This window comes from Ammospiza caudacuta, chromosome 10 (genome assembly GCF_027887145.1).
Source record: "Ammospiza caudacuta isolate bAmmCau1 chromosome 10, bAmmCau1.pri, whole genome shotgun sequence".
In the NCBI taxonomy this organism is placed as follows: domain Eukaryota; kingdom Metazoa; phylum Chordata; class Aves; order Passeriformes; family Passerellidae; genus Ammospiza; species Ammospiza caudacuta.
Genome location: NC_080602.1, coordinates 12555224 through 12581477, shown reverse-complemented (window position 1 = coordinate 12581477; position 26254 = coordinate 12555224). Strand labels below are relative to the sequence as shown.

Sequence of the window (26254 nt, the reverse complement as noted above, 5' to 3'; positions counted from 1 at the left end):
GTACAGAACTGAGCTCTAAAAGAACAGAAGAGATTTTGCCATAGTTGCAAAAATCACAAGAACTATGACAAGTCACAAGAAATATTTTGTATTTTAAGGTTTACATACCTTTGTCTTCCTCTGTGTAGATGTTGATTTTTTTTTTCCACTCAATTGCAATAAATATTGCTTTTGTCGTCTTTTTCCTCAGGAAGCTGCTGTTCTAGAGTGGATGCTTGCCAACCCCTGTACCTTTTTCAATGACCAAATAAAAATATACCTCTGAGAAAGCAATAATAGCTTATGTGTAAAAGCTCACTCTTAGGATTAGGTTTACTTTTCTTCTCAGTGTGTAAAAGCAGGATGTAAAATTAAATATTTCACTCTGAGATGTGCATCCATCTTGGAAATTAAAATGCCAGAGATTTAGGTCCTTTACAGAAAAACACCTGTTGTACCTTGATTTAACAGTTTGTATCACCTATAGCATTTAGCAGTATATATTAATGTTCTTTAGAGGGAGGGCCTTGTTTCTTTGGGATAGACTTCACTCACTAGAATATTTAACTTTTCAGAAACCCAGTTCTCATACAGAAATTAATATATTGTTAATACCTTCTAGTTAGTAATGTAAAGTTGTTTGTAAATACTACTTTTCACTTATTTGGAGTCTTTTTTGTTTGTTTCAGGGTGCAGTCTCTGGGTCAGTTCAGGCTTCAGATCGACTTATGAAAGAACTCAGGGATATATATAGATCACAGAGTTATAAAACAGGTAAATGCCTCAGATTTCCCTTTTTGAAATATACTTTAAATGAATTCTCCTGGGAAATACTTGCTGCTAACTTCTCTGTGTTTTGTTGTCCTGTGTTTGTATATAAGTGCATGTTTGTGTCTGCACATATGTAAAAATACATAGATACATCATGTATACTCTTATTACCTAAAGTAGTTTATTTGTGGAGAAAAGTCAGAACATCTATTCCTTGCAATAATGATGTGAATTACAGTGGAAAACAAGCTTGTGTTTTAAATTAGTTGGAGTAATGAGCAGTGATTATCTTGAGGTAGTGGATGGCTGTATCATTTATTCCTTATAGGAGCTATATCTAAAGTAGCTCAGCAAAGGATTCAGCAAATTGAATTGCCTGAGTGTTAGTGTATGAGAAATAGAAATTACATGGATTTTGGGCAAGTTGTATTCCTCTAGGTCTGCCAAATAGACAACTCCATCACTGCAGCCAGGTGTCAGACCCTGGTGCAGGCCAGGGTGAGAGCAGGAGGAATGCCTAATTAGGGAGTCAGTATAAACTTAAATACATTTTCACTTTTCTGGACTTGTGTCCATATTTATTTCTAGTGGACTTAAACCTCACTTGACGATGCCATTTTGATCATGTATAAAAGAACAGAGGTGAGGAGACAATAGGTTCCTGTTTTGATTTGTCATATTTAACTTTTGGGTCAATTGTTTCATGTGTGGAAGTGCTGGAGACAGTGGTAAAATGTCTGGGGTATAAATTTGATGAGGTGACCTAGTGTTGGTCTAATGCAGCCTCCTTCTTTTAGCTTTGTTGCAATTGTGAGCTTGCCAGTGTGCCCCCGTGACCACTATCTGGGAAGGAATGGGTTAGTGTGTCTAGGGAAGAGCTGCAAGCAGATCTGTGTGAAGTCATGGGGGATGCTTTACTGCCCATTTTGACCTTCAGGATTTGTTTTGGTGATCAGAGCTAAGGCTGGCTGTTAGAGTGCTGTGGGCTGCTCAGGCATGTGTGGTACCACTGGGGTCAGCCAGGGGCCCCTGGCTGGCTGTGGTTTGAGGGGAGGGTTTAGGCTCTCTAATAATGCCACTTCATGGCTTCAGATAAACAAGTCTCAATGAGTTGCAAAAGGCTGATCTTGATGTAGAAAGCGTACTCTGAATTATGAGGAAGAGCAAGTCTTGCTAAACATGACAGAAAGATGAGGTTCTAAAGGGTGAGAGCAGTACCTTAGAGCTTATGACTTTGGAAATATGTAAAAACACTGCAGCTGGATGCCTCATGTAGATCTCTAAAATATGGTGATGAAGTAGTGTCAAGTGGAGGTTGACACTACAAAGATGGTAGCAATTCTGCTTTGAAACACAGTCCTACTGACACATTTATTACATTGTGCCAGTAAATTGATGCTGTTTGTTATAAAACTTGCCTGGATTCATTCCTTATGGTTTCATTTATTCTTCAACCTTGAGTAAATTTATGTTCTTGCTTCTTTGCCTTTGCATAAAACTCCTGCTTTCATAGGCTTGTTCTGCCTTTTGTTAGGTAACTGTCACCACATGCACAGGCTGTGGCAGTAATTGGCTGTTTTAATGTCATTTTTGTTAGAGTACTTGCCCCATGGTCCATTTTACCCTAAATTTAATTTCTTCCTACTAATGCACAAAGGGAACCATTGTGAAACTCCCAGGTTCTTGTAACTGTTGCAAGGTAATTTAATGCTGTTTTCATTTCTTTGTAAGACAAGCCAGAAAGGCTAAGGCTGATTTTTAGTTAGGTAAGGATCACTTTATTTAGTTTTCATGAGGTTACATGTTTTTAGGACTGACTGTAGAACACTGGGAGTTCTGAAGTGAATAATACTTGTAGCAATAGTATTTTAATTTTTTTTCTTCTCTTGGACTGTTTTATAAAAAAATACTATTCAAAGACAGTGGCTTCAACTCTAGCTGTGCATTCAAGGTAGTATCTATTTTAGAAATTAATTTCCTATATGAAATGAAGCAGTGCTGCTGGAGTTCAAGCAGAAGATTACAAACTTGCTCTCAACAGCAAAGTTGCTTATCTACCTGGGAAATCTAGGGGAAGAATTGCCCTTAAAGAAACAAAAAATAATTTTCTTATGAGCTGACAGAAGCAAAAAATACTCCAGAAAATTATGATACTCTGTTGTGAATTAGTTTCATTAGCCTGTTCAGATAATGGGAGCCACAAGTCCTGTAAAACAAGATTATCTTATTTCCACATATCAGATTGGAGATTCACAAATGACTTAATGTAATTTAAGGAATTGAGAAAGGAGGGCAAGAAACAAAGAATTTGGGGACATTAAATGAAATCTTTTCTGTTCATATCTTTAGCATCTGTTTTATTCAGATATAGTTAATATGGACTTCAATTCCCTGGTTTTATCTAAAGACTGCGGGATTTACTTTTTGAGATAGCAATGTTGCCCTAAGTAAGATGTTGCCTTTGTTTTGAAAAGAATTGTTTTTCTTTCTACATTTCAATTTCTTACTTTTTTTGCTTGCTTCACGGTTCTGTGGGTTTCTTTTTATTTCATCACCTTTGAGTAATAAAAACCCCACCCCACCTTGTATTTAAGCAAGAGGAACCTACCTTGATTCCTTTCCTAAATTAAGGACTTCTCCTTAATTTAAAACTGTTGTTAGTAAGTTAAATTATTTTGACAGGAAAAAAAAGCACATAGATTACTTCCAAATAGCATCCCCTTGATTATTCAGAAAACCCCAAACACCCTCTCTCAGCTTTGGATGGTGTGAAGTGGCTTCTGTATCAAGATCTGGAGCCCCCTCGCTGCTGCTCCTGAGGACACAGGTGCTGTTTGGCTCAGAACTCGCTGCCTGAGGCTGCTGGAGTGTCTTGCGCTGGTGTTCTGTCTCTGAGAACCCTCCTGCAGCCTCTGCCTCAGATGCAGTACAACCCTTGGGGTACAGCTCTTCCTGCTGGGGAAGCTGGCAGAGTCTGGGCCTTGGAGCTGGACTGGGACAGGAGCTGTGGCTAAGAACAGGAGGCTCAGGGTGGTGAGAGGAGTGCAGGAGTAGGGCTGAAGGCTTAGTGAGTGAACGAAGGGATGGAAGGTTGGCAGGGTCTCCAGCTGGTCAGAGTAACCCGAGAAAAGTTGGAAAGTCTCTTTTCCCAGCCTGGTGCTTGAAGATGGAGTCAGAGCTCTTCATTTCTTGGTCTCAAGGTTGTTTATTGTTTCTTATCTATAAAATTCTTTCTCCTGCCCTGCTGAGGTCAGCTCAGCAAGACAGGCAGAGGCAGTCTGCCTGCCCCTGGGGTGCTGTTATCTTTTTATACTTAAAAACTACATATACACTACTTACAATTACTTTCCAGTACCTGTCACCTATGTTAGACAGTGAGCTTCTACTCTAAACCAATCCAAAAGTGCCAATATCACAGCAGAAGATGGAGGTCAAGAAGAAGAAGGAGAAAGGCTGGACACACCCAGTTCCCTCCATCTTGCCTCCTGAACCCCCATTCTAGAAACCCCAAATCTACTTTTCCACCCTGTGATAAATTCACTATTATTCTGCCTAAAATGTTATGGCTTGCTGATCTTCATATAAGGTTGGTAACTTGCTCCATGGGTCATAATGAAACCCACAGGTATTTTGGGCTCTGTGCCAGGGCTTCTGAGCCCCCTGGCAGGGGTCCTGGACAGCCAGAGGGATGTTCTGGATTCCCACAGAAAGTCTCTTGTGATCTCACATTGTTTAGCACGGTGTCAGGAGCCTTACTGTAACTTACTGCCTTCTCTGTAAAAAGTATTGTTTGCTCCCACTTGGATGCAGGTGGCAGAAAATATTCTGGATACAACAGTGGAATAGATTTGTCATTAATGGGAGTTGACAATGAGCAGAGTTCTGAATGTCAACTCTTTTGTTATTACATCAGAGCAGTACAAATTGAAATTCTTACAGTTTGTGACTTACACTAAGGTCAGTTCAGAAAATAGTATCCTTGGATCTGGGGAATTGGAAAAAGGCCTTAATAGCTCCTTCGGTTGCTCCTCAAACAGAGATGCCATGTCCCTGAAGTAGCTACTGATTAAAAGGGACGTGGATAGCACAGTGAGTATGTGTTCAGGCCTACATTGTCATTCTAGACATAGAAAAATTAGAAGTTGTGCTCTTGGCTGCAATACCCACTTGTTAGTGGCTCCCAGAAAGGAGAACCAAGCATGGGTGCTTTAACCTGAGTTCCAAGTTTTGAAATGCTTTAGAAATTATGGTGTCTGGACAGCTTGAAATGTCACATGTACTCCAAGTACTAATGCTTATAAGCTTCAACTGTAAGAGTATTTTTATGCTATAATAATAAAACTCAGAAATTAATGTCCCCCATTCCTTGGGAAGAATGTGGTGACTGCAATCTGGTGGCTGTATTGCCTTCAGAAATTCTAGGCAAGCTCCTGATTTGTATATGGCTTCCAAATAATTAGGTCAGCAACAAGGATGCTGTTAAATGTTAGGCCAGCTAACAAGTTTAATAATGGTGGGTTAGCCTATATGCATGAATATTCTGTGAAAGAGGAGGTTTCATTTCTGTACATGACTGATACCATGCTCTAAATCTTGCTGGGTGGTTAAAGATTTATTGCTTTTTCCAGAGCTGCTTGTGAATTTATGCAGAGAGGAAGCTTTGAATATACAAGAAAATGGCAGATAATTTCCATCCTTCCCTGGGAAATGAATTGCACAACTGTTGTTTAACATGCTTAAAACAAACAGGCCACTGAAAGTCACCAGCTGGCTCCCACAGACCATTCCATTCTTTAGGTGCATCTTTCTGGCTTCCTCAGTCAGCTGTTGGGAATGTGCTTCATCCACTGCTGTATCTCCTTTTGTTGGGTTTCTACTGCATACGCTGTCCTGGTCTGTCAGTACTGATGAGAACCTGGGAAACACAGTGCAGCACACTCACACTGCTGTGAAGTGTCTTAAAAACACGTTGGTGGTGTACTGGGTGTAAAATACAGTGAGTAATAAGCAAGCTGGAGTTGTTGTTGTTGTAGAAGGTTTGAAGGTGAAATGGTTAAGTATCAGAAAAAAATTATTAATGTGGAATTTTTTAATAGAAGTGAAAACATTTTTCCTTGTAGCTCCTCAGAAGTGCATCTGCTGCTGGAGGAAGGATGTGCCTCAGTGTCCTGCCCATTGCTTACACCTGCTGACAGTATTCAAATTAAAAGCAAAGAATGGTTTTGCTAAGTTTTCTATCTACACTTTTAGTGCATAATTAATTCCATCTAATATCTCTACAGGGATATATTCAGTGGAACTGGTAAATGACAGCTTGTATGAATGGCATGTTAAGCTTCTCAAGTAAGTTAATAAAGTTTTTACATGTTCTGTACAATCTTGTTTTATTATAGAGAGATTCTTTTTGAAAAATGAGTATCTCTAGCCATAGTATATAAATCTCCATTACATTATGTGCCATAGCATATAATCACCATTACTGTAGTACTACAGTAAGGATAATTGTAGCCACTAAATAGTGGCTGTAATTCTGATACATAGAAATGTGTAGAGATGGACCAGTAGTGATTGAGCTGGCAGAAAGTCAGAGCTGCTTTTCCCTGCCAATGCTGTGTGTATTGCATTAAGTGTCATTACTGTTCAATTCTAAAACTGCTCCAAAAGATACAGCCTTAAATGATGAAAAATCTTTTCAAGAATTTTTGCATTGATTTTATTTTTATTTGTTTTGAATGACAGGAAAATCCAGCTTCTAGTTGCACTTAAGATGTAGGAAAGAACATAACTGAGTGTCATTAGTTGTTTATTTCTACAGTTAGACACACAGGACTGAAACTTTTAGCTATCACAAAAAATGTGAATTATATAATTATATGTACCTTGTCTTCTGTCATTGCCTAGTATACCAAGTGAACAGCAGTACATAACTCACCTTCTTACATCCATAGTCCTGTAACTTAAATCCTAGAGGTGTTAGAGTGGAATTATTCCTGGTAACAGGATCCCTATACAGTACCCTAAAATAAAGGAGGAGCCTACCCACTGTGCTGGGTGGTTGCAGCAGCTGGCAGTGGATGGAGGAGCTTCCCTGGGTTCAGAGATGTCCTGGGGGAAAAGGACAGAGGCTGTTTCAGCACAGGAGTTAACCTGCAATTGTTGCCTTGTCCTAGGGGTGAGACTTGTGCAACCTGGGTCACCAACTGCTGAAATAGTTTTGTTTCCTTCTTAGTGTAATCATGGGCATGTGAAGGTTTTGAGGCTGAAAATGGCAGGAATGACACATCAGAGAAATCTGTGTCATGTTATTGGAGGCCTTTCCTATTGAGTGTGTCTGTAACCAAGTGCTCAAACCAAGTGCAGTGATTTGAAACCTCTGTTCAAGTGCTGTGAACAGGTCTCATTTTCTGCCCTCAGAAAAGAGGAAATTGAGTGCATGCAGCAAATGCCTTCCAGAATGTCTAAGAAAAGAAGTGTTGTGTTTGTTTATTGCAGCAAAAAGTGTCTGGAAACAAATGCACAATGTGCAGAGTAGCTGAGGGGTAGATGTTCAGAGGAAAGAGCCCATGTGAGGAAGGAACAGTATTGTTACGTGGAACAGGTCCCTTTGAACTGGCACAGCAAAAGCCATGCCTTGAAATGAGAGGTTCCTAAGCACTGGAAGATTTTTTTCTGAAATAACTTCACACTGGTAGGATGGGGACTACCTGCCCAAGAAGTTCTGAAATGAGATCTTCAACTTTGTAGTTTCAGCTGTAGTAGGGGATTAGGTTTAAGGGCCTTTCAGTCCCTTTAACATCTACTTTTGGCTTGCTGCAGGTGTTTTTGACTGGTCTCTTCTATTTAAAAGTGGATGAGGTGTCAGATTAACCCATTGGGATTAACCCAGTGGGGTCTGCATTAATGGCCAGGCTGCTAACCACCAGCATTTTGAAACAAACAGTTGTTGAAATTCTGCTGAGCAGAAGCTGCTGGCTTTAGTACTTCTGCTGATGCAGATTACTTTTAACAGCTGATGCAGAAGTACAATTACATATTCCATAAAGGATTCACTAACTATGTGCTGAAAACAAGATTACTACAGTCTTCCTGTTTTTCTCCCCTCTTATCTGAACACAATTGAAGAGAATTAAAATTGCTCTTTTCAAATAAAGAGCTTGTTTTGTGCTATGTTTAAGCAACACTTGATAGCATTGGGAATGTTGTATGTTGCAGCAAGCTTTTATGCTGATCTTGTGGCAAAGTTTTTACTTGGTAAAACGAGCAGTAATTTCTAACATTTCACCTTAAACTGCAATTTGTAAACTACAATTACATAAAGGAAGTATTTAAGAGGAACTACTGTTTACAGGTATTGAAATTAGTAACTTGATCCATGGTCTCCCCCCTGCTGCTTTTACAGGGTTGATCCTGATAGCCCACTGCATAGTGATCTTCAGGTCTTAAAAGAAAAAGAAGGTGTAGAATACATTTTACTCAACTTCTCTTTTAAGGTAAGTGTCTGTAGGACAAAAAGCTGCAGTTAAATTTGAGGCTTACTTTAGAAAATTACTGAAATGACCCTCAGCTGTTACTTGGGTAATAATGGATCGATGGTCTTAAAAAAAGGCTGGGAAAAAAACCCCTAACTTTTAAGTTAATCTCTGAAGCTTCCCCAAAAAAAAGCTTTTTAGCCAATACTATGGAAAGTGAATTTTTACATAACTGAAAAATTGTAGTACTTCAAATCTGATTTGACAAATAAGGCCATTGAAATACTTTCTGTTTGGGAAGCAGTGTCAGAGTATTTTCCTTAACCTGTTTTTTTTATTCTTCTCAGGATAACTTCCCTTTTGATCCTCCCTTTGTGCGAGTGGTGTCTCCTGTGCTCACGGGAGGGTAGGTTTGAGCTGCCCTGCAGAAATTGTGCTTTGTGGTAAAAATGTTAAACTTGAAAAACTCTGTGCCTGCCATATGTGTAAGAACTGACCTCTGTGGGGAGTTAACATTGCTCTTCCTTCTCCTCTTTTAGGGTGCTTTGAATGGGTCTTGATCCCTGTGTTGCCTTAAGTTTGCTGTAAAGTCTTACCTGTCTCTCTCTTGCTGGTAGCAGTGCCATGAAGTTTTTGTTTAAAAATCCCTCGAATGCTAATCCAAAACCACAAAATTTCATTGAAAACACGCTCCAAATGTCATCTAAAGCATGTTTGAAGTGCTGTCTGTGGAACTTGTATATACCCATGGAGAGACAATTTCACCTTCCAAGGTTTTTAGGCATCTCCTGTTGACAGGAAATGGTACCTGCTTTTGAAAATGCAGTCTGTGATAGCTGGTGCTGATTCTTATGTGATTTGAATTGTCATGTATTCTTCTTTAATTCATTAAACGGTTAGTGCAGTTAAATAGGGTTCCTGAGGGGTGCTGCTATCTCAAAATTAAACCAGCAGACCCAAACACCAGAAAATTCATTGGATTCTAATTTGATTCTACTCAGACTTCTTTCTAGAATGAAAAAAGGATGGCTTTTCAGTGGTCATTTCCCTCTGAATGTCATATGGATCTATGAGATAGATACAAATGTCTTGATCATAGAGGAGAATACATTTTGGCAGTGGTAAATTCTCTTCCTTCAGTTGAGGTTTTCTCATGCTCAGATGTTCTGCTGAGTCCCAGTAAGCACAATAGATAAAGTATTTTTGAAATTAAAAAAAGATATTTACATAAAAAGAGCAAGAAAATATCTGGTAATCTCATGTTATTTATAAGTGCACCTGCATTGTTTGAAATGGGGTTAAACTTCTTTACACAATTGAATGTTGTTGGTTTCCTTTAGCTATACATCTGTACCATGTATATGTAGAGTAGCCATAAAAAGTAACTTCCCATTTTCCATGGTCTCTGCAGTTGTGCAGAATAGCTCAGTCAGTGGTTTAACCTAAGTCTAGTTAGCAAACAGCTTTTTTTGTCTCACTATGCTAATATTCTTTGCCCAAGTATGACATGGCTAACTAGTTACAATATATTACTGGTTAAAGGGCATTTCAGCTTTGTGAACAAAGAATTGAGCAAACAAGCTGGCAAGAGCTTAAAGTGCTGTGAGCACTTGTGCCTTTCTACTAACTGCTGATGTCAAGTATATTTTCTTTCACATTTGTTTCTAGGTATGTCCTAGGTGGAGGTGCATTATGCATGGAACTTCTTACTAAACAGGTGAATATGAGCTCTGTTATCTGGATAATAAAACGTGCCTGAAAATAATGAAAATAGGTGCTTCTCTTGAGTTGAAGAATCCTTGTGTGGAATAAACTACACATTCCAAAGGAAACATTAAACCTCAGTCCCACAAGATTTGCCTTGCTGATCTTGTTTGAGATCTTCTTTTCTGCCTTGGGTGGCTTACAGGAGATGTGAGGAAGAGGCAGGCAGTGTGAGCAGGTCGGCTTGGAGCTCTCAGAATCCCTGTGAGGAAGGCAGTGTGGGGAGCAAGACAAGTTGTTTTCTTTTCTAGAAGCCTCTTCAACCACTAAAGTCAGCTCTGGAGAAGTGAGGAGTACAGATGATTATAGTCATAGATGATTTGTGCAGACAGAGTGATTTTCTCTTTAAAATCAGTAAATTAATGAAGTAACTTACTTGCAGGCTCTGGCAGAAACTCTTGTGAGCTCTAGAAGGTAAAACAATGCCAGAGATGAGCAGAATTCTTACAGCTTACTGACTTCATTAGAGATCAGTCTTTTCTACTTCTTGGAAAAAGGAGTTGTAATTTCTGTTGTGACATTGCTGAAAATGTGTCAATGGTGTAAGGATGGAGCTTTTTTTGTTCCTGTCTTGCTGTATTTTGGAAATGTAATTCAGTCTTTGAATCCTTATGAATTCTTAGTACTAGGACTGTATATAATTCTACAGATTTTCTGTGAAAATTAGTAATTGAAACTGGAATGCAGGAAAAAAACTCCCAAAGCAAGTGTTCCAAAACAGATTTGCAAGGTGAGCACAAGAAGTGAGTACATGTTGTATGTTAGCATTCCTTTCCTCCTCCAGGGCTGGAGCAGTGCCTACTCAATAGAATCAGTCATCATGCAGATCAATGCCACTTTAGTCAAAGGAAAAGCCAGAGTACAGTTTGGAGCCAATAAGGTAAATGTGCTGTGTTTGTCAACTACACAAATCACTCTTGGGCTTCTGTTTCCTTGCTGACTTGCATAGAAGATACTTAATGACAGAATTGGTATTGCAAATATATAGATGCATTTCAAATTGTCTGGTGCCAATTTTATTGGCACTTAAATATTTTTTATGTAATTACAAGCATATGAGGTGGATAAAGCCTTGGGATGGGCAGGGTAGGCTTTTGCTATCCTTGTATTGGCAAGGGAGGGGAGGGAAGGACAGTTAGAGTTGGGAGGATTTGGAATTTCTGGTTCTAAGAAGGGAATCTTGAAAGCCAGGAATGTTCTAACGTTGTGCATGGACTTTATTTTTAAGCCTACTGTGGAATTTCCTTGCCAGAACTGGTTTTGAGTCTTGCATGTCTAGATGCAGGTTTTTATATTTTTTTTTTCTCCTTTCAGAATCAATATAATCTAGCAAGAGCACAGCAGTCCTATAAGTCACTAGTACAAATACATGAGAAAAATGGTATGTATGATCTTGCCTCTTTGTTCTTGTCTGCACAGCACCCTGGGAATTGGTGTTTGCCACAGAGAAACCTGAAGTGACAAAGTGTCTTATTTTGGCTTGGGAAGACCATAAATGTTTCTTCCTTCTTTTTTTCTTGCACTAGAAAAACAGTAATGCTTAAATAACTTGACTGTGATCATTGCAACTTTTCCAGTTTACTTGAATGCTGTGTGTGTTCCTGCTGCTTTTGAGAGGCAGCTGCATTTCATGTTCAGCCAGTTCATCTAGGAACCTCACTGTAGCTTTAGGGACTCTTAATATTGGCAGTGTATCTGCTGGGAGTTTATCCCTTCCTCTGAAAGATTTTGTTTCAATGTGCCACGAATCTAGTGGAAATAATCATTAATGAAGAGAGAAAGTGGGGAAAAAGACCTGAGACTAAAAAATACAGTAAGTCCAAGTGAGGTTTACTGCCTGGGAAAGTGTACAACAGAATAGGGAAACACCTGTTTCAGTGTAGGCTTTTTTACTCTATTTAAAGTCTCTTTGCTGCATAAAACAAGTGTACAAGTGCTTCAGGTGTAATTGAATTTACTGTGGCAGTATGAGAAGCCTGAGGCTTTAGAAGGTTTAAGTAGCTTACATGTTACATAAAGGAAGTCAGCAGAATTGGTTCTCTGGTCTTGTGATGTGAGGGAGTCGGTGCAGTTACACTTCTGGGGTGTTCAGGGCTCTGGGTTGGACACAGTGTCCTCCAGGAACTGAGGTTATTGTGAAAGTGTTTGTGTGACTGCAGTGAGCACCTCAGTTTCCCTGCTGCTAACACAGAACAGAACACCTGTACTCTTGGGAGGGAGATCAAAGATAATGACTTCAACATCATCTCCAGTTTTACAGTATTTTGATCTTGCTGTTCACTAAGCCTTTTGCTCTTTTTGTTTGCTACAAAAGCCAGCATGGCTGCTTACTTGTAGTGCTACAAGTGATCAGTGCTGCCTCAGGAGCTGAGCACAAAGCATTCGCAGTACTCAGTGCTGCTGTGAAGGGTGGCTTAAGCTTTGAGCTGCTACATGCTCTCTGGGACAGCACGAATAGGCCTTGTAGTCACTGTACACACATTTAAAGGAAATCTTACAAGAGGGGCTGGGAGAATTAAGATTGGAGCTCTGGAGGTCTCTAGAAAAAGCAGTGCACACCTGATCAGGTATGATTCAGCTGTTAAACGTGCCAAATTATGTCAGGAGACCAGTTATTCCAGTGACATTTCTGAGCTTATTCCTATGGTAAGATTTGCAGAAGTAGGATAAAATGTTTGGTTGCTTGTGTATGCCTAACTCTACACAAAATGGGATTTATACAAGTGTGCCACTGCAGTCATGTTTGTATGTCTATGTTTTAAACAGCTTGAAGACTTTAGGGGTTTTACCTCTCTTCTGTTAAGTTTGGTTTAGAGCAATGTTCCTCCTTCAGCAGCTTCCCCTTGTTGGTGTTCAGCTTGTCCAGCTCAGGGTAGCTGCTGCCACAGAAATCTGTATGTGCACACCCAAATACCAGGGCAGATCCTGCAATGTGCCACATGGTTTGTCTCCCACTGCTGACTTACTCGCATTTAGGGCACTGAGTAAGTGTGCTCAGCTCGTGCTGAGCTGGCCTGCCTTAAGAGGGAAGGACTGAGGCAGGTTAGGTTCCATCTCCCAGGTGAAGAGTGGGATGCTCTGGACACAGTAGTGTTGGTACCTAACATGTCTCTGTTCTCCACAGGCTGGTACACTCCTCCAAAAGAAGATGGCTAACGCTGAGGACTGTTGTATACCTGGACCAATGTCAACAAAACAAGCTCTTTTTTATGTTTTCCAACACACAGACTCAAGCTATGAGTGCCCCTATAACAGCTGTACTGAGGACTTTAGCTATTAGATAAGTTAGTGGATAATCTGTCAACTGACACGTACAGTATAAGTTACAGCCTTACCATTCCGCTCTTCTTAGGCATCTGGACTGAGCAGTTTGGGCCTTTACCATATTTGTTCTTATGGATTAAGCAGATTTGGGCCACGCCCTCCCTTCTCCCTTTTTTTATTTGAAAGCATAAACTCTCCCTGCAGCAGGCTATCAATTTACTAAAGATATACAATAGGAGTGAGTTGTTCACACACTTCTGTGTATTTCTTACTTTTTGCAAAATGCAGACTGCAGAGACTTGCATTGTATTGTTTCATTTAAAGCCAAGAAGTTTAATACGTTGTTTAATACTGTTTTAGGAAATGTCAGGTCTTGCAAATCACAGTAGTTTTTCTGGTCTAAAATGACAGCGTTTGTAGTATTTTCCAAATTAATGATATAGGAAAAACACATGTATGTTAAGTCATTAAACATTTTTCATGGCTGTATGAGAATATGAACTGTTTATTGGAAAAGATGCTCTTTGTTTAGATTATTTTAAATTTTTTGTTTGGTTTTTTTTCTTTTTTATTTTGTTCTGGTTTTTTGTTTTTATGCAGAGCAAGGCTGTGCCAATAAAACCTTGTAACTAGTCACTTCCACTGGGGCGTCAGAACTTGCTGGGCTGTTCCTGCTACTTGTTGGCTCAACCTCTTTAACAAGAAGAGCCACAGTATGAAGCTTGAAGTTATTTAAAATACTAAAAACCGTTTTAGGTGTTCCATTTTATTAACGGGTTGTTGCAATCATTTCTAAACTAATGAACTTATAAAGTGATTGGCACAAATTGAGATGAAAAGTCCATGAATGAAAAATTTTTATATAAAAACTACAATAAAGTACAAAAATATGTCATCCAATTCCGAGGCATAAGAAATGCTGCCATAGTCATGACGGTGGTTTTGTTATTGAAAGACTAATGGGAACTGTTCTTTCTTTATTAGGAGATGAGTCTGGGTTTGTGTACTTACACAATTTCATTGCCTTACCGGAATCTACTCTTATTTTGGTTGTAGTGCTAGTCCTGTGCACTCCTCGGGGCCGAGCGAAGGGTGTGTTCCGTGGATTAAGCACTTTCAGAAGTGCAGAAGCATGTTTTTATGGTTTTTTTTTTTTAGTTGACTATCGAACTTGTGCTCTTTTCTCTATCAGGCGCCCGCGGGTCCTTGTGCATTTGCTTCTAGATCCAGTTTTTAGCTCGAAAGAAGCGACCTGGGCGAGCTTTGGCGGCGCTCCCGGTGCGCGCTGTTGCCGGGGCTGTGCCGCTGGCCGGGCACGGCGGGGCTGCGGCGGCCCCGGCCTCCGCCCTGCGGCGCACGCTTCGGTTTGGGTTCCATTTCTTCTGGCAGAGTTCCTTGGCAATGTACAGTAATTTGTAAACTTGCATCAAGTTTATGAATAAAAAGCATTTTACGAAGCGCTGTGTCCGTGCTGGGGCCTGGGGCGCGAGGGAAGGGGGGAGGTGAGAGCAGGGCGGGTCCTCCCCGCCGCCAGGCGGCGCCACCGTCGGGGTTCGTGCCCGCTCGCGCTGACCGGAAGTTGCCTCAAGCGCGGAGGCGCGCGGGTGACGCAGGGCAACGGGGCCGGGGAGGCGGCGGGGCCATGGAATCCGCGGCGAAGGGCAGCTACGTTCTCGCCAACCTCGCCGAGGTGGTAGAGCGTGTCCTCGGCTTCCTGCCCACCAAGGCGCTGCTGCGCGCCGCCTGGTAAGGGCCGGGGCCGTGGGGTGGGCGGCGGCCGGCTCCGGTTGGCGGGGGCGGTGCGGCCGACGCGGTGTGTCCGTGCTGTGTTGCAGCGTGTGCCGGCTATGGAGGGAGTGTGCCCGGCGGACGCTGCGGACGCGGCAGCGAATCGCGTGGGTGTCGGCGCTGGAGCCGGGCCCCGCCGAGAACCACGCGCTGGTGCGCGCGCTGGCCCGCGAGCTCGAGGTGAGGGGCGCGAGGGGCGGCTCAGGGGGCGCGAGCTCAGGCTGAGGGGGCGCCTGAGGGGCAGGAACTCGGCGCCTTCGTTTAAACGCTGAAGGCGCTTCTTCCAATTACTCGGCAAAAGGGACGTGCTCGGAGGCGTAGGCGATTTTGACAGTTCAAATGTTGCGTGTTAATACACCGATCAAAACGCCGCGGATTTGCAGTTCAGGGCACATCTGTTCATCGCTGCAATCTTGTTAAGAGGTTAACCCTCTTAGGGTTGGACACACTGAGTAAACACTGCAGGACTTCTCTGCCTGGCAGGATTTCTTTCCAGTATTAACCTGGTGCTGGGCCTTCACTACACAAAGATTCATGTCAGGGTCTTTCTCAGTAGACAGGCCTCAGCAGATCAGTGTTAAACCAAGTGGGACAAGAAGCGCCTCTATACTGTTTCCGAGCGTCAGCACTGGTGAACAGTAGATGCCAACAACCATGAATGCAAGGAGTTTAGATAAAAGAAGGAGTAGAGTCATGGACCAATCTGCTGAGCTGTTCTTGCTTCTGTGAGGTTTGGGTCAGCTTCCTGCCTGTGGGCAGAAGTTCGTCTGGGCACTTCTGAGGCTAATGAGAGGTTATCTGCTGGCTGAGGGGAGCCTGGTGAGGGGGGGAGGGCACCGACGTGGGCTGGCAGGGGAGCAGGAGCAGTTTCTCCTCAGTTTCTGCCCCCACTTTCCCTCCACTCTGTCCTGTCCTATGTACTCCTCCGCCCGTGTCTTTGCAGAAGGTGCATGTGCTGCCCCAGACCGTGCTCTACATCGCTGATGCAGAGACCTTCAGCGGGCACGAGGAGTGTCACGAGCAAAAGAAAGGTAAAGGCTGGGCCTAACTCACTTCCATTTAAAGACAGGCTGGGCTGTAAGCAGAGCACAGTCAGCTGAGGGGGAATTCTCTGTGGTTTGATTTTAGTGGACAGGAAATGTTTTGCAAAAGCCATGACTGCGTGATATTGCATTTGTGGTAGGGAGCAGCTCACAGAATCTTGTTAATGTGCACAGATGGGTTCCTTTCCCTTCTGAGGAGGACGCTGAGTGTGTTTGCCTGCCGGCAGCCCCGTGCTCTCAGGGAGCAGCACAGAGCAGCGTGCTGTTACCAGGGCGGCCACTGATGGGCAGCATTGGTTAAACAGGACGGGGTTGGCTCAGAACAGTGGGATTTGCTCAGAACACACTTTTACTGCTCTCTGATGTTTTTTTGGTTTCTTCTTATTTTAACAGCCAGAAAAAGAAACAGCAAAGAAACAGCTCTCGCCCTTGAAAAGTTGTTGCCAAAGCGATGTCAGGTTCTTGGACTGGTCACCCCAGGGATTGTAGGTAGGAACAAAATGTGTGGGTTTTGAGAGGTCAGCTTGAAGGTGTCATCTCCATTGTTCAGCTCTGGCTTCAATTTTAAGGAGTTCAGTGTTGCTGCTAAGGGATGTGGAGCTTACTTCATGTATTGCAGTTATAATTAAAAGGGTTGATTTAATTGGGCAGGCAGCTTTCCCTGGCACCTTAATGCACTTATTGAATGTTGCTTGGATTTATGGCTACATTTCAGTCATATTGTGACTAACTGTAGAGGACATCCTGGTATATACCTTTGTGTAATGGTCTGGCAGTAGGCATATGCAGTAACTGGAAAATTCACAGCCTCCTGTGGCAGGCTTTTTCTCATGCTTCACTTTTATCATTAGAAACTTGTTTTTTTATAGTTTCTCACCTTAAATTCACTTTCCACATTATAAGTAAGGTATTTGATTGTTGTCATTACCATATTTTAATAGTACACTCCCAGTTTTTGTGCCAGTTTTGCTTTATACTGTCATCACATGCTTATAGGACACCTTAAAAACTTGAGTATGTCTGTGTGCCTGCAGAAGTTGGCAGGAAGGCTTGTATTGCACTGGTCTTGTTTTCTTAATGTTTTATATTTGATGTGCCTGGGGAGATACGTGTAAATATATCCATGTCAAAACTGACTTCGGTGGGATCGATAGCCAGCAGGACTTAGACATTTCATCTTTCCAAAACATTAACAAAAAAATCACAGGTTTTTTTAGGTAAGTTGTTACAGAAATAGATTGTCATGCTTAATATCACCTGAGCTGTTCAGCCTCTTTCTGCCTGTGTCATGTAAATGAACGTATTAGAGTCTCTGAACACAAGATGCTTGGTTTTGTCTCTGTAGTTACCCCGATGGGTTCAAGCAGCAATCAGCCTCAAGAAATTGAAGAGGGCGAAGCTGGGTTTGCTCTGTTGTTTCCCAAAATTGATGGGGTGAAAATTCACACCTTCCATTTTTCTAAAGATGTGAAGAACAGGGTCTTTGATGAAAGCAAGTTTGCTGAAGCAGGTATGTTGTTTTTCTCTCCTTTATGTGGGCTTCTGTGAGATGCTGCTCTCTGAGGTGCCAGTGGAGTTCTGAGTAGAACCAGCAGCTTCTGCACTGGCTCCAAGAGCCTCTGTGGGGCTGTAGCTGGTGACTGCATTTCTGCTCCTCCCAGTCCCTGGAGCAGTAAGGAAAAGTTATCCAAGTATCAGTTTCCAGTTCCTTCAGTTACATTTGAAGTGGAGCTGTTCAGAGGGAGGTGTGATGTAATATTTGAGGAGAAACTAGGATGGTTAAACTTCAGAGTTCAGGATTTAAAAATAAGGGGATCAGTGTTGGCTTTTGTTTGTAGGTCTGAAGAATAACCCAGATCTCCGTGTTGTTCTTCTGTTTGGCTACAACTCCTGGAAGACTGGAGCTACTCGATTTCTTCATCAAATAGTCAATCCATTGAATGAGAAAAGTATCATCCTGGCTGGAGGACAAGTGGAGAGCTTTACATCACTGACCTCTGAGAAGTAGGTATTTTTTCCAAGGTAAATGATGAAAAAGATTTAACGTGAGAGAAACATTGCAGATCCACAGCCTTCTAGTTCTATTGAAAATCCCCTTTACCAGTAGTAAAATTACAATTTCTTAAAGGAAAAATGCCACAACTGCTACACTGTGATGTAGCCAGAAAAGCTGGAAGCTTGGTATGGCTGTGTTACAGTTTGGATTCTGGAAACCCAGCTAGGAGAAACCCAATGAAAAGGCAATTTCTAGCTTCAGATACCTTTGTGTGTTTATTGCAGTCAGCATTTCATCTCTGGAGTTCAGGTAAATGAGTTCCTGTTGTGGCAGAGCCCAGGATGTGAACGTGTGTGTGTGTATGTGCCTCAGTTTGGCTCACAGCACGGAGCAGGAGCTGCACACACAGCAAGGCTGTGCCCCAGGAGCTCACCTGAGCTGCCCTGGCTGCTGAAGGACACGGCATTCCGTCCTGTGGAGCACGGTGCAGCCATGCCCATGGCTCCTCTCATCCCACTGTGGGTCTGGAGTCCATACTAATATGAATGTTCTCCTTGCCTCTGATTTGCCAGCTGCACCATTGCCCCAGATAAGAGAGCTGACCTTAAGTAAAGTCACAGCAGATAAAGGTTAAGTATGTAACTACTTGACCCCGTGTGTCCTGGCCAACCAATTTAAAGCAACATGAATCCAAAACCTTTACTGACTGCTGCCCTGCCTTACTGTATAAATCCTCAGTGCCTTTGCTTGTCCTAAGTTTAACTGATGTTTTAGTTGAATTGCAGAGCTGTGACACACACAAACTGCTGAGTGAATGAGTGAAACAAGTTTATGGTTAATACCTAGAAATGGATATGGAAGTTTTTCTTTGTGAAAGGTTGCTACACAAAAACATCGCTGAAATATGAAGTCTTTGGTTTGTTTTTTAACTCTGGTTGGTATCAGAATCACTGCAATGTCAGCTGCTTTGAAGCTAGGTCAGCTGCAGCAGCAGTTCAGCCTGGTGAGGAGTGATCCCCCAGAATGCTCTGACTCGGTGCCGTTGCCTTGCAGTACCCACGCCCAGCCCGGTGACGCCTGCGGTGTGGTTGGGTTGGCTTTCAGCGGCCCCCAGATCCAGAGTGCCACTGTCCTGCTGGACCAGGACGTGGCCGATGAGAGGACGGCAGAGGCGGCCATGCAGCGTCTCAAAGCAGCCAACATCCCCGAGCACAACACCATTGGCTTCATGTTTGCCTGCGTTGGCAGAGGATACCGGCATTACAAAACCAAAAGGAATATGGAAGCAGATGCATTCAGGAAGTTTTTTCCAAATGTGCCCCTCTTTGGCTTTTTCGGACATGGGGAAATAGGATGCGATCGAATAGTTACTGGGAATTTCGTGTTAAGAGAATGTAATGACATAAAGGATGACCTGCTTCATGGTTATACTACTGTAATGACTCTAATTCACCTTGGTTCAACTAAAGCAAACCAAGCATAAGTGAGGTGTAATGCTTCAGTGAGCTGTTTGTTTCATTTCAGAGAGCTGAGAAGTCTGGAAGAGTGGACATCTTGCAGTCAAAGCCCCTTCCAAAACATAAACATCGTTTTGGTAATGTTACTGAGTCTTGTAGTTGCAATAGAGTTTACTGTAATATCTGTGAGAAAACCTTGCATTTTTTGTAATCCCCTGTACACATCAGAATTGCAAGAAATTATATTTGATGGAAGTCTGCATTTGAAGAAAGCCTCTTTCTTCCAAAATGAAAATGATTTCTACACATTGTAGAATACACTGAATTGGAAGGGACCCATCAGGATCGTTGAGTCCAACTCTTGGCCCTGAACAGAACACTCCAAGAATCCCACCCAGTGCCTGAGATTGTTGTCCAGACTCTTGTTGAGCTCAGGCAGAGCTTGGTGCTCTGACTGCTTTCCTGGGGAGCCTGTTCCAGTGTCCAGCCACTCTGGGTGAAAAACTTTTCCTGATATCCAACCTAAACCTCTCTGACTCAGCTTCATGCCACTTACTCGAGTTCTGGCACTGGTCATGAGAGTGAGGAGATATTGATGACCACAATAGGGATTCCCCTCAGTCTCCTCCAGGCTGAGCAAACCAAGTGTTGTCAGCCACTCCTCATAAGGCTTCCCCTCCAGATCCTTCACTTCCTCATGGCATTCCTCTGGACCCCCTCTAAACTTGATGTGTTTTTTATACAGAGGTGCCCCCAACTGCCCCCAGCACTGGAGACTGCCCCAGAGCAGGACAGTCCCTCCCTGGCCTGGCTGGCAGTGCTGGGCCTGATGCCCCAGGACATGATTGGTCCTCCTGGGTGCCAGGGCACGGCTGGCTCAGAGCCAGCTTGGCACTGACCCCAGCTCCCTTCCCAGAGCTGCCCTCCACCCTCCTGCTCCCCAGTCCCTACACACAACCAGGGCTGCCCTGTCCCAGGTGCAGAATCCAGCACTTGCCACTGTTACATTTCATATGGTTGGCGATTGCCCTTTGTCAATGTCTCTGCAGGGCCTCTGTCCTTGAGAGAGTTGACAGCTCCTCCCAATTTAGTGTCAGTGGGAAACCCAAACCCAAATGTAGAAAGAAACTACTTTGATGTGCTCTATTTATGCATATAAAGCACTCTAGAAAAACTACTGATGCATTAAATCTACCATTTCCTGGATTTTATTTCTAGAGAGATGCAGAACTTTCCCAGAGTCCTATTTACAAAACTGAAGTTTTACTAGATAAAATCAATGAAAATCTTTAGAGAAAAGTAACTAAGTACTTGTTAAATAAACACAGAAGTATGTCAAAGTACCTTGCCTTCTATTCTTAGAGAAAAATCTCTTATTTAAAGATGTCCAGCTAAAATTTCAGCTGGGCTCACCACCTTGAACTGAATTTCAGTTGCTCAACTGTGTGACTCAAAATATAGTGGTTGCCTCTTCTCCTGTAGTGTGATTGCAGTCTTTTAAATCCAGAGTGCTTAGAAATGTCTATCTTTCAGTTTCTATAGGAAGTTTTTGCACTTAATTTTGGAATTGTGGGACACACAAGATCTGGCTATATTATATTTATATAGAGACTTTAAGTAAGACTTGTTCTTCTGCATGTTTTTCCCATGCTTTTACATCAGTCACCTGTTTTGATTGCTGCAGCTGGCTTGCAGTACCAAGTAAGTAAATTCAGCATAGTCTCAGTATAGCTAATAATATATTTGCTGCTTTTTAAATTCTTTCCTCCCCTTTATTTTCACGTAGTAATAGAATGACAAGAAAATAAGTTTGATTTTGCACTATATCACCAGATTTCTAAATGCTACATCAAGCAGCTGGCCCATTTTCAGTGTAGTAAAAAGAAAATACCTGTATGTTGTACAACAAAGTAACAAGTTTTGCTTTAAATGTACCAAGGAAGATTTCAGTTACCAGCTTTATTCCCATGTCTAGTTACAACTTTTCCTGAACTTGGCCTAGCAAGCTTTAGTAGGGGTGTATCTGTCGTGTGCATTAACTGTTGGAGTCAGTTGAGCACAGACAGCACTTCCCCATGGCTGTACTGATGATGGGGTTTTTAATTAGAAGATACTGTGAGCTGTGAACTCCCAGTGGCCATCTGTGGATGGAAGATTAGTAAGTGTGGGTGTGACTTGGACAACATTTAGTTATTTCATTTAGAGGGAAACATCTGGGAGTATGGTTCAATTTGCAGAGAAGCCCCTTGCTGGGAGGTGACTGTGTTATTTTAGCATAACCAGAATGTCACATTTGGCCCTTTGTGTGTGCATAACCTTCATGTTTAACAGGACAGAAAGGAAATGTTTCATTTCTGTAATGCAGAAAGGATTCCTGGTGCTGCCAGCCATGCTGAGCAGCCTGGGAGGGTTAACTGGTTGCTGTGTTAGAGCAGTGGAAGGGTGATCAGCCACGTGTCCTCAACAAAGACTCTGCCAGAAGGGCAGAGAATGATGCTGAGCTCAGACAATGGCACAGCTAAACCAGAAGCACCAGAGTGCTCTGCAGGGGAACATAGTGCAGAAAAGGGGGTGGAAGGTGAGGGGGTCTGCATCAGAATCCAGGAATCCTCTCCAGCATCAAGAAGTGTGAGATGAATACCCTGGAGCCATGCTTATAGCTGGAACCACTGGAATGTCTGTCCCAGGCCACACCATGCCTTCCATGTGACAGGGAAATGGTCTAAGTGATAAAATTGCAACATCTGTGATTAAAGTGTTTTGCTATCCAGATTCATTTTGCCTCCATGCTGTTATTTGCTCTTCAACCACAACAACTCCTGAGAGAACCCCAAATATATTTACTTACAAGATGCATGTACCAAAAGGTAGACATAATTGATAGAAAGTTTTGCAGTGCCAAAATTTATACTTCTGTCTCAAAAGAAGCAAGCATGAGGTTTTAAAGTGGGTAAAGTTACTTAAATGAGTATTCAGCTGTTGAGGCAAATGTAAATAGCAGGACTACTCAAAAGATTTTCTCTACACCTGTGTTTTTATACATCTTCAGATTGTTTCTTTTGGAGATAAGAAATCTCTGTTCTGAATTTCCTCTCCTTTCAATTAATGAATTTTCTCAGGTAATCTTCCCTTCAATACAACCTTATAAATCCCATATAATGTCCTGCTAGGTAATGTGCCATTATGGGAACATATCTGATTTTTTGCTGGTTTCTGCCTCCAGTGCTAGAAATAAGTTAAAAAAAAACCTGTTCAGTTCACATTTTCTATGCCTCTGACTAACCAGACATTCTCTTTGTCTTTTGAAGGCAAAAAAAAAAGACATGGACCATGACAGATGGCCTCTTTTTGTCTGAGTAAGAGAATCCTGTAAGAGACCAAAGTGTGGTATATAATATATCAGTGTGATCAACAGATGCTTATGTGAACAAAAGAAATAAATCTTTGGAGAGGGCAGCATTTCCTTCAGCCAAGATACCTGTCTCAATAAGAGTTTGTGTCAAAAATTGACCTGCTGAACAAAATTCCTGATTTCTGCTATCTGAAATGTAACTGGAATAGTCAAGGTAAAGGTTGAGTTTCCCTCAGTAATCAAGAGATTTTCAGAAGAAAGCCACACAGAATTAAAAACCATCAAGGTAGATTGATGTTAGTCTTGTTTAGTGTTACAAATGTACACCAAACTCTGCCTAAAAAATTTTAACCGTTACCAATCTCTTTTCTTAATATTTCCCTTTAATTCTAATTAAAATAGTGTGCCAGGAACCTGGGCAATAAACTCCCAATGGTACCTCCTGCTGATGTTCTGTTACAATAAAAAAAAAAATAATAAAAGTAAGTATTAGCTGGGAGAAAAGTGAGGGTTTTCCCCCTACATGTGGTAAGGGTGTCTGGAACAAGCCAAATTCAGGACATGTATCACAAATACCAATTTTGAAACTACTAAATCAAGATAGGCTTCAGCTCCTCGGGGGAAATCCTGTGAAAAATGAAAAACCCCTATCAAAAATTCATAATATCACCTCACACTAAAATCCTGTGATATCTCATATTACCTGTGCAGTGAAAAAAAATTGTATTTTTTTTATTTCCCATGTAGTAAAACCCAAGATTATCTCATGCATCTCGCTGTGCATTATTGAAAAGCATAAAAAAATCTCACAGAATTCAAACATAAATTATAGTGATTTCTGTATAATTGACAGTTTTAAAAGTACACAGAAACTCCATTAAGTGCAACTGTTTAAGTCTTAAATGTCTTCTCCAATGTGTCAGCCTCCTGTTTCAGACAACTTTCTTCTCTCATCTTGCTTACCATGTCACCCTCTACTATTTAGATTCTTAGGGTTCCTTTGCATGTTGTTTCTCCACCATTCTTCCACTCTAATGCTTTAGGCTGTTGTTATTTCTGAAAAATAAAACGTGTGACTTTTAGTAACAAAAACTTCATCCCCCACTTGCCTTGTGGAGTCCGGTCATTTAATTTTAAACTGTACTCACTGTTGCAGCCATTGCTGCTTGTAGTTTCAACTAGGTTGGCACCACACTCTGAAGAACTTGTCCTTGGAATGGAAATTTTCCTGACCATAAAAAACAAAAAGAAAACAACAGAGAGAGAGAGAAAAAAATACACACAGAGTGAAAAATTTATCAGGGAAGAGACAAATTAATAGAATGATTTTTCCATGGGAAAAAGTGTCATGGATCTTCTCCAATTAGTTTGTAATTAACACTCATTGCTTTTGAGAATCATGTGTTTGAGGGAGAAGAACAGAGATCAGAGGGCAGTACAGCATTTGGAACTACATGGCTTCTCTCCTGAAGGTAACTGTTTGATTTCTTAGGTCTTTATTAAAAAATTTGGTAAATAGCACAGAATTATTTATCAATTCTCTTAGTGTTTGGAAATGATGTGAAATTTTCCATATTTTGTTGAAGAGAAGCAAATCTTGTAAATGGAGCTGATCATTTGCTGTCTAGTTCCCTTTCCTTTAATAGTAATCAGACACCTGCTCTCTTGAGAAGAGTCATGAGCTATTCTCTGTTGTGTCCAGTTTGTGTCCTGTGGTGATGTAACTCCTCCACAAAGTCTGTTGTCTTGGACAGCTTAAATGGCTTTATTCCTAGACCCTGTTGTTTTGGCTGGCTGAGTTCTTGTTCATCAATATTACACTTTACAGGTCATTTGGCACTTTAGCATGCACTTACAGTGAAATATAGAAATTAGTTGCAGATTTATTTTGGTTTTTCCTAGGGTTTGCTCTATTCCTCTGAGCTATATGTGTGGCATTTAGGCTTATCTATTGCTTTTAAAGAAAATCTGGCTTATGTGGCATCTCTTCTCATCACCTTTCTTATTCTTCTTCCAGTAACCCTGGCAAAATATGTTTGTGGAGGAAGAAGACCAGATGGACGTGGTGTGATAGGTGAATTGCTGGAAGCAGAATATGCCATTTGTTCCTCAGTAGCAGTGTAATCATAGCAGGGGGTTTGTACACTTCCCTGTTTTGCCCATGTCAGAAGGACAGGAGGCTTTATCAGCACTGCTTGTTGGAGAGGGTGGGGGGTTGTTTCAAGATGGAGAGCAGCTAGATCTGTGTTTGCCCTGCCTCCATGTGCTCTGCAGACTGGAAAAAATAAATCATGAGCTGATAAAAATGTGATGACTCAGTTAAATGCAAAAGGAGAATTATTTCCCACTGTTCACCCAGAGCTTTCATGTGCAGCCCTACTCTTTTATGGATTACTTTCACTGTAAGTAATGATTTAGTTTTATAAGCAGAGCAATGCAACCTCCACCCTTGTATGTTGAATGGATTTGTTTCTAGGGAGCATGAAATGCACTTGCACATGCTTGGTCCTCAAATCTGCCCCAAATAGCCTGAGAGAAAGAAAACTTGGAAAGGAGGGAGGTACAATGATACAGATAAGAAAACAGAGAAAACAGAGCACTGAGTTCAATATTCCAAATGATTTGATGGATAATTTTAGGAATTCAGTTCCCTTGTCCTGAACTTCAATTAGTATCTCCTTTTCTGCACCCCTCCAGATTACATTACTGTTTATACTAAAACCTCACTAGAACCCTCTGCTGAAAGAGCCATGGAAATGCTCACTAACACGGGATCAGGAAAAAGACTTTCTGCTCTCTGATTGTGGATCAAAAGTCTTTGTTAATAAAGTGGAGCAGAGGAAACTTTAGCACAGTGTGTCTGTTAACATTTTAAACTTAACATATCCTGTCAGGAGGCCAAGTGAGAGATGATGCAAACTCTCAGCTAACCCTTACAAGCCCTAGCTCCACCCTCTCCTAAGATAGAGGTGATAGATGAAGTTTGAGAAAAAAATGGAGATTAATGGCAGCTCTTAGCAATAATACTCATTCACTCAGCTGAAAAGAGGGGAGTAGATTAAAGTATCCACTTGAGACTTCTCATGTGTTGGTCACTTCAGCCAAGAGATAAGGACTTAGTAAAGTGTTTCATTTATAGATGAGTTCTCTTGCAGGTGACCATCCTACATCAGCCTCTGAGGTGTAAAGGTAAGACAATTTTAGCCAGTTAGGTTCTTTTACCTGTACTAAAGAAGTTCATAGTGGTTTTATGAGATTTCCCAAATTAGTCTGGTGTGTAAGATGGGGTTCAAGGACAACTAGGTTATAACTGAGTTGTTGCCCTTTTTATTTTGCTAATAAAGAGGCACTAGTACTTGTTCTGCCAGTCA

General features: G+C 41.7%; 3 protein-coding genes across 12 annotated transcripts in view; 2 read left to right on the top strand and 1 right to left on the bottom strand.

The window, feature by feature from the left end:
* The window catches only part of UBE2Q2 (ubiquitin conjugating enzyme E2 Q2), a 45975-nt gene extending 32086 nt beyond the window's left edge, over positions 1 to 13889 (top strand). Inside the window, exons 6-13 of the mRNA XM_058811798.1 lie at positions 669 to 753; positions 6033 to 6093; positions 8150 to 8240; positions 8567 to 8625; positions 9888 to 9936; positions 10768 to 10863; positions 11298 to 11364; positions 13108 to 13889. Coding sequence (XP_058667781.1) covers positions 669 to 753; positions 6033 to 6093; positions 8150 to 8240; positions 8567 to 8625; positions 9888 to 9936; positions 10768 to 10863; positions 11298 to 11364; positions 13108 to 13139 — 540 coding nt within the window. The 3' untranslated portion in view covers positions 13140 to 13889. The remainder of the gene's footprint in view (positions 1 to 668; positions 754 to 6032; positions 6094 to 8149; positions 8241 to 8566; positions 8626 to 9887; positions 9937 to 10767; positions 10864 to 11297; positions 11365 to 13107) is intronic.
* A 962-nt stretch (positions 13890 to 14851) lies between these two features.
* On the top strand, positions 14852 to 25214 carry FBXO22 (F-box protein 22). 9 transcript variants are annotated; one of them, XR_009275136.1, is made up of 10 exons: positions 14852 to 14993; positions 15083 to 15215; positions 15979 to 16066; positions 16472 to 16567; positions 17424 to 17588; positions 17917 to 18082; positions 19599 to 19668; positions 21194 to 21232; positions 22840 to 24355; positions 24901 to 25214. XR_009275136.1 is itself a non-coding variant. In XM_058811772.1 (10 exons), the coding sequence occupies exons 1-9, from the start codon at positions 14890 to 14892 to the stop codon at positions 22885 to 22887; spliced, it is 909 nt and encodes a 302-aa protein (XP_058667755.1). In that variant the 5' UTR covers positions 14852 to 14889; the 3' UTR covers positions 22888 to 22900; positions 24901 to 25214. The 9 variants fall into 9 exon arrangements, 6 of the variants coding, with proteins under 6 accessions (XP_058667755.1, XP_058667752.1, XP_058667756.1 ...); XR_009275135.1 differs by lacking the exon at positions 21194 to 21232 and adding an exon at positions 19128 to 19509; XM_058811772.1 differs by having other exon boundaries at positions 22840 to 22900.
* Positions 23388 to 26254, bottom strand: part of NRG4 (neuregulin 4) — a 46641-nt gene continuing 43774 nt past the window's right edge. For both annotated transcript variants that reach the window (XM_058811776.1, XM_058811777.1), the window contains exons 6-7: positions 24032 to 24111; positions 23388 to 23939 (exon numbers count right to left, since the gene is read on the bottom strand). In XM_058811776.1, the coding sequence (XP_058667759.1) occupies positions 23923 to 23939; positions 24032 to 24111 (97 nt within the window). In that variant the 3' untranslated portion in view covers positions 23388 to 23922. The remainder of the gene's footprint in view (positions 23940 to 24031; positions 24112 to 26254) is intronic.

What these genes read in the sequence shown, in the direction of transcription:
- FBXO22 (XM_058811768.1), top strand. Translation starts at nt 14,890, where the DNA reads ATGGAATCCGCGGCGAAGGGCAGCTACGTTCTCGCCAACCTCGCCGAG. An exon ending in CGCTGGCCCGCGAGCTCGAG is followed by an intron (nt 15,216 to 15,978) that starts GTGAGGGGCGCG and finishes GTGTCTTTGCAG; the next exon opens with AAGGTGCATGTGCTGCCCCA. An exon ending in GGTCACCCCAGGGATTGTAG is followed by an intron (nt 16,568 to 17,423) that starts GTAGGAACAAAA and finishes TTGTCTCTGTAG; the next exon opens with TTACCCCGATGGGTTCAAGC.